The 13,330-nt window shown below is 35.3% G+C and overlaps 1 protein-coding gene across 3 annotated transcripts in view; it reads right to left on the bottom strand.

Annotated features, from left to right (window-relative positions):
• The window catches only part of PRKG1 (protein kinase cGMP-dependent 1), a 1,143,489-nt gene that overhangs the window by 25,096 nt on the left and 1,105,063 nt on the right, over window positions 1–13,330 (bottom strand). For all 3 annotated transcript variants that reach the window (XM_081075399.1, XM_081075398.1, XM_081075400.1), the window contains one exon: window positions 11,779–11,875. In XM_081075399.1, coding sequence (XP_080931525.1) covers window positions 11,779–11,875 — 97 coding nt within the window. The remainder of the gene's footprint in view (window positions 1–11,778; window positions 11,876–13,330) is intronic.

Raw genomic sequence — 13,330 nt, 5'->3', positions numbered from 1 at the left:
GTAGTTCACTTACCTAATGTAAAAATTGTCTCTTAAGTGATGATAACACACATTTTTACTGTGCATAGTGTGGGATGAAAGAACTAACCCTTTAGGCTCACAGGTCTGAACTTGAATCCTGACTGCAGTGAAGGTCTCAGTGTCTCGGGTCAGTTGCTTAACAGCTCTGAGCCCCCGTTCTTGCTGAGCATAGCATCCGCTACTGTGGGGAGTTACTGTGACCTTAAAGGAGAAAATGCCACTGAATGGGCATTCATTGATGATCTCTCTTGTCTTTAAAGCCAGATCATGTCACTTCTCTGCTCAAATACCTCACGTGACTTCCCATCTCACTCATGGTAAAAGCAAAGCTTTCACAAAGACCTGCTTTCACACCATCTGGACCCCTGCTACCCATGAGCCTCAGTCCCCCGTTACTCATTCTGCTGAGGTCCCAATGGACACTTTGCTGTTCCTTGAGCGTACGAAGCAAGCTTTTGTGTCAGGCTATTGGCTTATGTTATTCTCTTGCCTGAATATTCTCTCATAGATATCCCCAGGAGTCACCCTCTCAGTTCCCTAAGTTCTTTGCTCAAATGTTTCCTAATCAGAAAGTCTCTCCTTACACCAGTCTACGTAAAAGACAAACTATCCACTCCTCCCTTCTCTTTTTTAGTGTTCTTTCTCTATAGCTCTTATCTCAAGCAAATACACCAAGTATTTTACTGATTACTCATTTACTTTCCGTCTACTCTCACAAGTCTGTAAGGAACCCAAGATTGGAGAATTTTGTTCACTGTGTTTGACATAGAGTAAATGTTCATGAAATATTTGTTGAATAAGTGAATCAAAGCACGAATGAAATAAACCATGACCATTTATCACTAGGAAAGCCACAACAGAGCTGGCATCTAAGCTCCACACTGTGTGTCTCTGAGCTGAACAGGAGAAAACCCAAGGAAGCCATAGTGACAAATAAGTAGCATTTGGTCTTTTTCTTCTTTCCAAAAGTTCCCTTAATTATACATGAAAAGGGAAGAAAAGCTTTATGTATGGTAATGAAGTACTGGAGATATACAGGACCAAATATCTCTGTGATTCAGCCCTGAATTTTCAGTTTTTATTTTTAAAAAATATTTTAACCTTTTTTCCCCCCTTGAATGACTAAGATGTGATATTCCCTATTATGGAGCCTACTAGATTAATAAAATCATCTCTAGGACAATGTCCACTTGGCTGCCAATTAGTTCTTGGGACTATGGACATCTCTTTAGACCCTATTTTCCTAGCTTTCAAAACTTTTTAGTATCCCTCCAATTAATACATTCTGATTCCAAGTGTATTTCTCATTTTTGTTATACGCAGCTCATCGCTGTTATACCTACACTCAGGTGTTTTATCTTACTATAGCCAGGCTATTAGGTTAAAAAAAATGTTTACCTATTTTACTATTTTTTTAATAGTTTCAAACTTTATATTAGGAAGACTCTATGCAGGGAAATAAATGAAGCCATCGGGGGGGTGTCAGAGAAAGAGGCAGCAAACATCATGTAATACAACGTGCTACACACGTCTATACACATTATTTCATTAAGTCCTAACATCAACTCTTAACAGCAGAAGGTAGGGTTTGTTTTGGTTGTTTTTCTTTTCTTTTTACAAATACTTCATAATCAGTAACCACAACAGCTAATGTTAATAAAGCTCTTATTAGCTGTCATGAGCAGTACAGTAGATGACTTTCCTTAATCTTCCTGGCAACCCTTTGTGATACTGTTATCATCTCCATTTTTCAGAGGAGCAAACTGAAGATTATCAGAAAGGTTCACATCTTCTTGTCCACAGAGCTATCAAGTGGCAGAACGGGGTTTACGCTCAGGTCTTTAGGACCCAAGCTATTTCTCGTATATTATGCTTCCCTTCAGCTGACTTGAATATAAAATAAATTAAGAGCATAGTGATTGATGCTTCAAAGATGGAGCTTAGTGGAATTGGCTAACTCATAGACTCTCTGTGAGAAAAGCCAAACCATGTGTTATTATTATTACTTTTAATCTTCACTCATGCTAGACATGTAGTTTGGGGGACCAGATGAAGCCTCACTGTCATTTTTCTAGGCACTTACAGAGATCTCAATGTATTATCAGGAACCTGGGCAACTAAATGCTTGTATCCAGTGAGGAGAAGCCAAGGGTAGGAGTGGGTGAGAGAGGCAAGAGGAAAAGGGGAAGAGAGGGTGATAACGGCTGGTGGGTGGCAGATGGCTGCTGCCAATGGAAGGTAGGTAAAAGTTACAGAGATCATTGAGAGTCAGCTTATTGGTTGGCAATTTAGTAAGTATTAATTACAAAACGTTTACAGAATCCTATAGCCTATCTACTGAGGCTTTCTGTTTTGTTCTTACTTTGCTTGCGTGGAGATAGCCCTAGGGTCTGGAAACCACCTTCTTTCTTTGCAGTCTGTAAACAGCTCGCTAGTTCCTAAGAGCGTAACTCTTAGAGCCTCCACGTCCATTTTAAACTAGAGTACCACAAGAGTCACAGGACCACGGCTTCTAATTTTGTTTTAAATCTATAAATACATTTTCTTTCTTTTCTATCCTTTCTTTATATCCTCGCTTTCCTTCCCACCTTTACTTCAACCCCTGTGTCTTGTCGGGCGGCCTGTGGGGTCGCTGGTCCCGCTCCCCACAATAAGAATGCAAGAGATGGTGAGGCCAAAAAGGAACACCCATGGAGCCATAAGTAGGGGAATCAAACCAATATATTCTTGCTGGCGGCTGGGCTGGAGACACAGGAAGCAGGATCTACATAATCTGCAACCCACCGTCCTAACAGCAGTCCATACTTGCCAGCCACCATCTTCTTGCTAGCCCCCATTTTCTCTGCTAGTGTAGTCACGGCAGTTATATTAGTGGTCAATGGCTCACTGGTTACAGCTGACGGCCAACTAGCCACAGGTGATGGCCATCCAATTACAGTTGATGGCCATTTACTACCTGAGCCATCACCTTTCTATGTGAGGCCGAGAGCCTGGAAACTGCTTTCTGGGGTTCTGTCTCCACACCCTGTTGAGGAGAAAAATGTCGATAATCCCATTTTCTTTGTAACTTGCCTTCAGACTGAAAATTTAGTTCTACAGCTAGTGACAAGAAATATCAGGAAATATCTACATTATTAAATTCAAATTGATCAAAACACAAGTAAAACTATTTTTATAGACAGACAGGTTTCTTTTAATTTCTTCAAAAGATGTTTAACTTTCAGTTTTGAGGAAGATCAGAAAAAGAACTTCATACTATTCTATTTTTAATTACAACATGAACAAAGAGTTGAACTATTTTATAGAAATCTCTTGCAAATCAAAAACACTTATTTCCCTTAATAAAGAATCAGCCATGATTAATTAACTCAAAAGGCTACCTACATTGATTGATTCAAGATTGTGTACTAAAATGTGCAATTTCAACACACCATTTCTTTTCCTCACCGTACCTGTGTTAAATAAATCTTATTTAATTTTGTAGTGATTATTTAAATTGATATTTATATGTTGTACCTATAATACATTTTAAATTATTTTTCTTCATCAAATAATCAAATATTCTCCCTCCCATTATTTGATTCTATGCTATTCTCACTCCTATAAAGAAATACTATATGCGATAGTTTTAAAATTTGCTTACTTATTTCTAAATTGATCACTTGAATATTTCACATAACTCAATTTATTCTAATATTTAAAGCACACTTATAATTTAAAACTTCACATAGATGGATTTGAGTATTGTAAGTTAACATTTTAATTTCTTTCATTAATTGACTCTGAGAAGGTTTAAAATAAATTGAATGGAACAGAGAAGCACATATTGCAAAACTCAACTGTGAGATAAAGTGAGATTAACTCACGAAACATTTTGCATTCTAGTCATAATTTTGAGATGTAAGGTATAAGTAACTTTATGATTTTCTAACTGTTATTTATTAGAAGAATTTAACCAAATGTCTTAAAATCAGATCATATCTTAATATATGTTATATTCAAACTTGACCCTTTCTGATACTAAACAAAACAAAACAAAACAACACAAAAACAAAACTTTCCCCTCTCTGCTGTTTTACATTTCAAAAATTTCACAAAATTTTGTACAAACATAAGTGTACTTCAAATGTAGTTAAACCAGTTCAACACATATTTACTTGGTTTGCTTATGGTAGCTTGATCTATAAAAAAAGTCACATTAAACATTTAAACTGCTTTGTTCATATAGATGTACAATCCAAAATTCTAGCCATGATCAAAGTGGTTCCCCCTGATTTAACTTGTTACTTTTTTGGGTATTGATCATCGCCTCACTCTTGCTGTGAACTTTCAAGGTACCTGACTGGAGATGGGGCTAAGAACCAAGTTATCTGGCCCACAAAATCTCCTAATCTCATCGCTCAATGTTCAAGCTAATACTATGTGTTGTATGTCAATGGCAATGGGGGATATTAATATGAGAGTATGAATTAGCAATGAATTAAATGTATACATTTGATGAGCCGCATTGACACTACAGAATGATCTTTTCTACATTTATTTTCAGAAAGCAAGATAAACCATTTTATTTTATTTAAAAGGAACCCTAATACACTGCTGGTGGGAATGTAAATTGGTATGGCCACTATGGAAAACAGTGGGAGGTTCTGCAAAAAATTAAGAATAGAATTACCATACAACCCAGCAATTTGCCTTCTGGGTATCTAGCTAAAACATCTGAAAACATTTATCTGTAAAGATATATGTACCCCTATGTTCATTTCAGCATTAGGCATGGTGGTCAAGACATGGAAACAACTGAAGTGTCCTTTGATAGATAAATAGGTAAAGAAGACGTGGTACATATATACAGTGGAATACTACTCAGCCATTAGCAAAGATGAAATACTGCCATTTGCAACAACATGGATGGATCTTGAGATTATTATGCTAAGCGACACAAGTCAGACAGAAAAAGTCAAGAACCATATATAAATGGAATATAAAACTGAAAACAACAAATGAACAAGACAAATAAACAAACAAAAACTCATAGACACAGACAACACTTTAGTGGTTACCAGAGAGTAAGGGGGAAAGTGGGGTGGTAAAGGGGGTCAAATACATAGTGATTAACTGACTTTGGGTGATGAATATACAATGCAATATATAGATGTATTATAGAATTGTATACTTGAAACCTATATAATTTTACCATCCAATGTCACCCCGATCTATTTAATAAAAATTAAAAAAAAAAAGGACATGGCTCTTTTCAGCATTACTAACATACAGAAGGGGGACTGTTTTTCCTTCTCATGGAAAGGATCTCTTTTTGAAAGTGTTCACATAAAACTTTCAGGAACAAAATAAACTACCTTACTCATAAGAAAAATTATGTTTATCACTGGGAGCAGGGCTACCTAAAAATAGCCTGTCTAGTCATCTTATAGGAGATTCTTTTATTTCATAGATCGAAGCTTGGAGCTGAATCTGTGTTTATACACTTTCCTCACTTGACATAATGCCCAAGAACACCTAATACCCTAAAGTCCAATCTCCTTTAATATAATATATAATATTTATAATACAGTTATACTCTATCAATTGGCTATTTAATAATATTTCTCACTGCTCCACCATGGAGCTTCTACTATAGTCAGGCCACATGCTTTGGTGTCCTGTGAAAACATGTGGCCTTCAGTGTTGTAACCTTTGCCTGGTATGGCCTTTCCCCATCTGTTTACTTAAATCCTAACATATTCTCTAAGCCCTGGCTTGAGTCCTGTGTCTTTTCAGGGCATTCTCTACTCTATCAGCTACAAAAGCTCTCTGTCTGAAATACTGAGAACTTGTCTGCATAATTTAGAATTTAATACAATACTAATAGATTTCATTTGCTATTTTTCATATATGTTAATTCTATCTTCCTACTTAGGAGAAGGCAGAATTCCTTGAGGGCAGGAATCATATCTCATGTTTCTATATTTCATAAAACATACTTAGGGAGTTTCTTAATAGATAAATTGTTGCTGAATGTGATATGCCTATAAATTCACTTGAGAGAAAAAAAATCAAATTTATGTCACAGAAAACAAAAAGGCAAGTATGACCAAGTGTTAATTTTTGGATAAACTGTTTTATCACCAGTTATTGTAAGCCTTGGAAAAACACGTCTAGTGACTTCTAGATATACCTTGATCTTTCTAGAATAACATGCAGATTTGGAGGAGGTATTGTTAACATTTTATTTTACTGTAGGACACTGATTTCTAACTTTTTAAATGAAAAATATTCATTTTAATAGACAGCTAATACATACAATTTCTATAATTTCAGAAGATGTGTAAGAAACTGACTCTTCTATTTGTCATTGTGTAGCCTAAATTGTTACAACTATCGATGTACAAAAGAAAATATATTCTATGGTAGCAAGGTAAATTAATGCCCATGTTACTTTATTAGCATCTGTCAAAGTAGAAATAGACTGTACTACCTGTGATTTCTGCTTAGAAACTGTCATTGTGGTTAGATATTTTAGTCACATTATATTGTGACTATAGCTATTATGCTCAATTAGCGTTTAGTGAATTGGATTTTCATTAGCCATCTGAATAACATATTTTCTTAGCTATCAGTACTAGTTATCACAGTTAATAATATGTGTCAGCTTTCATTCTTTTGAAAATAAATATAAAACTAGGATGGCATATTTAATAATAAACCAAGTAGAATATGCCTAGAGAAAAGGCTTTGCTAAAATGAGGCAAACTTTGAGTTTTCAACCAGTGTCAAGTCGAGTCCTTATTCACTTTGGTTACAGACGACACAAGGCCTTGGGGCAGCAGCAGGTTTCCCAGTCACCCTCTGCAGGATAGATCACTGTGGGCACAAATGGCAATGCCACCCAGCGATCCCAGAGCTATTCTATTTCACTGCCATGTGACTTGGCAGTAAGTTCTTGAAATGTTTTCATCTTAAATGGGGCTTCCCTTTGGAGTTAAGCTGTTTGCCTTTCATAATCATGAAACAAAACTCTGTTGACTGAGCAATGGGTTTGTCACCTAATTTCTTGCTTAATCATCTCTTAGTGTCTATTTTTTTTTCAGTTGGTTTACATAGCCCTCCAGGCCTGCTTGCGTGTGATGGACAATGCCCAGGACGCTGGCAACAATGCCGAGAGTGGAACAGATGCCTGTATCTACAGCATGCAGACCCTGTTATACGAATGTGGTTAACTTGTGTGTGATGTGGTTCTCGAAACGTGCATACTGCCCTCTTCTAGACCATCTGACTGTAGAATTGTGGCCCAGAAGAAATGAGAGGTTTAAGAAGACTGTGGAGAAACTATGCATGATTCAGCCATCCACACCAAAAGTGATTTCATACTGAGAGGTCAAGACGTGGGGCTTTACACTTTGGAAGGGAAATTGATGAATAAGAGCAGACTATTTCAGGTAAACAAAGGTCCATTGTGAGGAAAATTGAAAATTGTTTCCTATCTCCACTCACGACAGATCAGAAAGTAAGGAGCTTTAGTGGTTTGGGGGAATTAAATACAAGTTATCACTGAAGGTCATTTAAAGACCTCAGATTCTTTCTTATATTGGAGAAATATTTGTACTTTCAGGGCTAGGTCTAGCATGGGGGAGAAAAGAGAACAAGTGTTCCATTCCCTGCCTTTTCTATGAGGGTAGTTGGAAATGATAAAGATAGTTATCATTATCATATTTTAATAATAACAACATTGACACTATTTCCTGACCTACTACGTGTGAGGTACTATTTTGGGGGTTTTAATTCATTTAATCTTTGCAACCTTGTGAGACACATACCTTATTACCATCCTCATTTTAGACAGGAGGAAACCTAGGACCAAAAGGTCTAAGTAAATGACGAAGCATACATAGCTGATAAGAATGAATTCAGAAAGTCTAATTCCAGAACTCTAGCTTTTAGCTACCACCTTATACTTATTTTATTTTTCTCCACAGACATCTTACCACTAATAGGAACATCAAGGTTCAGAGAAGGGAAAGCCTCTAAAGTTTTTGACAGAGCAAAGGTGAATAGCAGATAATCAGAGCATCTAAATTCATCTAAATTGATATAAATTATAAAAATTAAGAAATGCTAAGAAGTCTTTGAAAAGTATATACTTTTCATATATACATATATTTCAGATATACATATATTTCATATATACATATATTTTTATATGTAAAAAACATGAATATATCTATATGTCAAACAATGATAAAATTACACTCTTAACTTAGTTGTAACAGAAAATGGAGTTCAAAATTCAAATTCTTGATTCTTCACACTCAATTCAAGAATTCATAATCTTAGGATTATCACTTTGTGAGGGTATAAATTTCTAACTATTACATTATTTTGTACACCTGAAACTAATAAAAAAAAGAATTTATAACCTTATAATTTATGCCCAGGAAAATTTTTAAAAATGCTATCATAAAACTAAAGTATAACTTGTGGTATATATATATATATATATATATATATATATATATATATATATATATATATATATAGTTTTGTTTTGTTGTATTTTTTTACAACATCATTTATCTGAATAACATCACTGCTGAACTGAGGATTGATAGGTTCAAGGTATCAGTATTACATACTTATATTAACATGCTCAGTACTGTGTGTGTGTGTGTGTGTGTGTGTGTGTGTGTGTGTGTGAAATGAGTCCATGTGAAGGTTGTTGCTTAAAAATCACACTCAATACTACTGATAAAATGATCTTGCCTGCATCATTCTCAGAGGAGAGTGGCTCTGCCTGTATCCTCCTCCTGACTACGACTAGTAGGAGTACTGCTCTGAAGGTACATTACTGCCTTCTGTGTTGTCACCACTGTCTTCATGATGATTCACTGTATGCTATGACAACAATATGTGTTGTTACAGTATGTGTTGAGGCCAAACTCCCAATTCTGGCATCACTGATTATATGTAAAAAATGAATGATCACAGAGAAGGACATTTTTCATACCCTATAATTAATGTTATCAGGCAGTTAGTAAGTGGTAAGAACTGGGAGCACTAGATTCTAGGGTAATTGTGATCCATTAAATGGCTAGTCCACACTGAACGGTGAAGACAATCCTGATATTCAGAATATCCTACAGTGAGTTTTGAGAAATGCAAGATTACACAAGATGACCACTTCAAAGGTTAAAAACATGTGGCTTTTCCCCTGATGTACTCGTACTGGTTGTACCTAATGACCCATCATGGATTTATCATTTATCAACATATCTAATGTTTTGCAAACTGGGTTATAGCTCCAACCTAAATTAATACCTGAGGTTATGGTTTTCATTACTCTATAAACATCTGTGTAAAAGAAGAAAAAATTAACATGAATTGCCTTTGACTACCTCTCCTGGGATGGTGATTATACATAAATATATATATACACAGACACACACAGACACAGACACAGACACACACAGACACAGACACACACACATATTGTGTTTTTAAACTTCATTACCTTTTGAATGCCCACATTGAACTTTCTCTAATTTTGTCACTAGTTGCCTGTGTCTTACACATTTTTGAGGGAATTTTCTGTAAGTTTTCTACTATCAGGTGAGCATTTAATTGTTCATCTTGAAGTAGTCTCAGTGTCTGTGAGAAATTTTCAATATTTCAAAAATCTTAAGTAAATTCCTATACTGTATTTTATAAAATATCTCACTAGTAACTTAAAGGTTCACAATTTGAAGTTCTCAGACCTCTAGGATTCCACAAAGTTGTAATGTTGATTTTATTTTATTTGTTTTATTTTTTGATCAACTAAAGCAGCAATTTTATTGTCTAGACTGTTTAAAACATATTTAAGAAATATTTAAGAACTATAACAGTCACAAAATCAATCTCTAGGGTATTCTGTCCTTTCTACTGTCTCATCTAGAGAGGGGTTTAGAGACATATAACTGTGGAGATGAACACACCAGACAATAAATGCTTCATAGCAGGCAGCTCTACCGTCTGTCCTGTTCATATGTCCCAACACCTCCCGGTAAAAAGCTGTTCATGTATAACACTGGTAATAAATCTTCACTAGCTATATGAACAGTTAGATTTTATCACAAAATTAAAGTTCTTGAAAAATAAATCTATGACTGCATTCATTGGCAGGATTCAGAAAAGCGAGAGGTTTTTCTAGGCCTTGGCTTGATTTTTAATCCCGTAACTAAAAATGCTTAGATCCTCAGAGGAACCCTATGAAGTCAGAGTCAAGTCAGAAGTAGTCTTCCTATGAAATCAGAGTCAAGTCAGAAGTAGACTTCCTGTAGTATCTCCAACCAGCATGAAGAGATGCACAATGCAGAGTCCCTGAAACACATTATGGCTCTAAAATCTACTTGTCTAATATTTAAGTAAATAACATCTTTCTGCGTGTGAAAGTCAGAAATCCCAATTGCAGCCCAAATGGACAAATATCAAAAATAGAACTGGGTCAAACTACTTTTATGGAAGGGGATTTCTCTGGTCTTCCGATGGCAACAGTAACTGTTTACTTCACTGTACACAGTCTCAGGGAGTTCCTAACATACTGTACTGGTGTCTGATATCAGGGGCTCCTCCATTTTCAGCAGAGAGGTAGAAACTAATCTGTGTTCTCAAATAGGGTTTATATCCACACAGTGCTGGAATGCAGCAACTCAGTCACCAGAACAACTTTTTCCCCAGATGTTTTTTGCAATATTTCAGTTTTTAAATTTATTTTTCAAACAAAGGTACAATAGAGCATGCTTTCATTTGCTATACGCCACATTTAAGTAATGTGTTTAATGCATAAACATGTACCAAAATGTCTTTATCATCTTCATTAACACTTATCTATATGTGTGTGTACATGTGTGTATAAATGTGTGTAAAATAAATTACATAAAATATTCAAACCATAATATACGATATGGATATATATATATATATATATATATATATATATATATATATATACATATATATATATACATATCACCAACTATACAGAGGGTGGCAAAAAATATATATATACATTTTAAGAAAGAAAGGAAAAAAACTGTATTAAAATTATACTGATGGTAACCACTTTGAGTACCTATTGTAATTGCAGAAGTCAAACCTGACTTGTATTCATCTTTTATTATCGGTATATATTGAATATTACAATTTTAACAATTTTTTCCTTTCTTAAAATGTGCATACATTTTTGGCACCCTATGTATGTATGCATATATATGCACTGTAATGTAAATAGGTGCTTACAAATACAGAATCACAGAATTAGTACTATAATACCATTTACTTGATTTTTTTTAAAGCAGCATTATGGATCACTTCCCTTTACATATATTTAAATTTACATTTTAATGATCGTAATTGTACATAATGTGCAAAATTAAATTAGTGAACATTGCTCAGGACTATGGAAGTAAATAAAGATCATAGAAAATCAGCTGAGTAAAAAGTGCTTTATGACTTCTCATTAAGTAAATGGGTTTACCTTTTCATTTAATATACAGAGGTTTTCTAAAATGTAAATTAATATTTATTTTATTTTTAATTTATTGAGTAGATAAATAGAGCCCACTTTAACCATTCAAACTCCGATGGACTGATACGACATTATTTGGTACCAATTTAGAAACAAAAGTAATCAAAATTGAGAGAGAAGATAAATCGTACTACAGGAGAAAAAATAAAAACAGGAAGACAGAGGCTTTCAAAAGCAGTCAAAGAACAATCACGTACCAGTTCAACTCGTCCGAAACCTCCAACTCCAAGGGTGTCGATGATATTGAAATCAGACAGCTTCAGGTTGGCGAAGAAAGCAGCTTCGGCTTCATATCTGGATTTTTTGATGCGAAAAAATGGAAATTTCTTAGAGGTGCAAACACGGGTACCACGTACAACTGTACTGGAATGACATGACTGTGGAACAGGGTTTACCTGCTTAAATTCCATCTTGCTTTTAGAGTCTGTGTTTTCTCACACTCATAATTTTTTTGGCCCCAGTTGTGCAGAATAACATAGATTTGCACTTGTTTTTCAAAGGAGAAAAATACAAAGTACCCACTGCATGCCAGTCATGTGACTGATAAATCCAGTTATCAAATCAAAGTTACATCTTGGTATTTTTCTACGAGTCTTCTTGTGAGCACGGATTGTTTGGGTTGTTCTTCCTTGGTTTTGTTTTGGATTTTTTGGTTTTACTTGGTTTTGTTTTTGCCGTTCAGATTTTGGATGGCAGTTTCTCATTAGTTTCCTTTATCCACAGGCTGGCAGTGGCTCCTATAAATATTTGCTAAAAGCAGCAAGATCTTTGAGGTCTCTGGAGTGAAATCACAGCCAGGTTTTATGAAAACAGATCCGAAAAGCTGAGGACTGATGTGCAAATGTCGGAGATGGATGATTTCGGAAGCATATTCACATTCCTAAAAAGTGTCTTTCCTTCGTTTATATTTACTCACTGACTCTCAGCTAGTAATCCCAGTGTCTTTATGTTTGCAAGTTTCTTATATGAGTGGTGTGGAAAAGCATGGATTCTGTTCCAAAAGTCTAACTATGCACACATGCAAATCTGACACATGCAAGTGGCCAAAATAAGCTTCTCCTGATGAGACAAGTTAATATGAGCTGCTTAAAATATCTCCTTGTTAAAGGCCCTACTATTTTTAGAAAGGGCAGGAAGGCATAAAGATGAAGATGATCTTCCCACTCACTAAAGTATTTGAATAACTATGTGTAACCCATGACCTTCAGCCAGGCGGTACCTGATTCAGTATGACGCTATAGATAGACATGATGAACACATTTGAGATAATGATACTAACACTGCTTGTTTATGTCAAGTTTTTGGATAGAATCATCCACAGGCATGTCTGGCGTTAAGCTGTATAACATTTTCACTATTCCATTATAATCAAACACAAATTTAGACTCCCCAGTTGGGAGAAATGTGAAACAGCTTTCTAGGTGAGCTTTCAACATTTCCCAGTTTACAACCACAGTTCTAGTTTTTAAGAAGTCAGTTATTGACAGACTCAGGAGAGGGTAAAAACAACATTGTTTTTCATTATTGGCTGATTATAGGAAATCATCTCTCTCTAAGAAACCTCTATAAACAAGGCTACTGGGTCAATCCAAATGGTCTTTGTGGACTTCTCTCATGAACTACACAATCAAGAGATTGACAGTAATTCAGGAGATGGTTTACTAGAATGGAAAATAGGCAGCAAATGGGCATTTCTAGCATTCCAACTGCATCACTACTTTTGGAAAATTAAAACTCCATTCCATTTAA

Source organism: Rhinolophus hipposideros (assembly GCF_964194185.1).
Source record: "Rhinolophus hipposideros genome assembly, chromosome: 15".
Taxonomy (NCBI): Eukaryota; Metazoa; Chordata; class Mammalia; order Chiroptera; family Rhinolophidae; genus Rhinolophus; species Rhinolophus hipposideros.
Note: the sequence above shows the minus strand (reverse complement) of the source record. Positions and strands in the feature narration are given on the sequence as shown.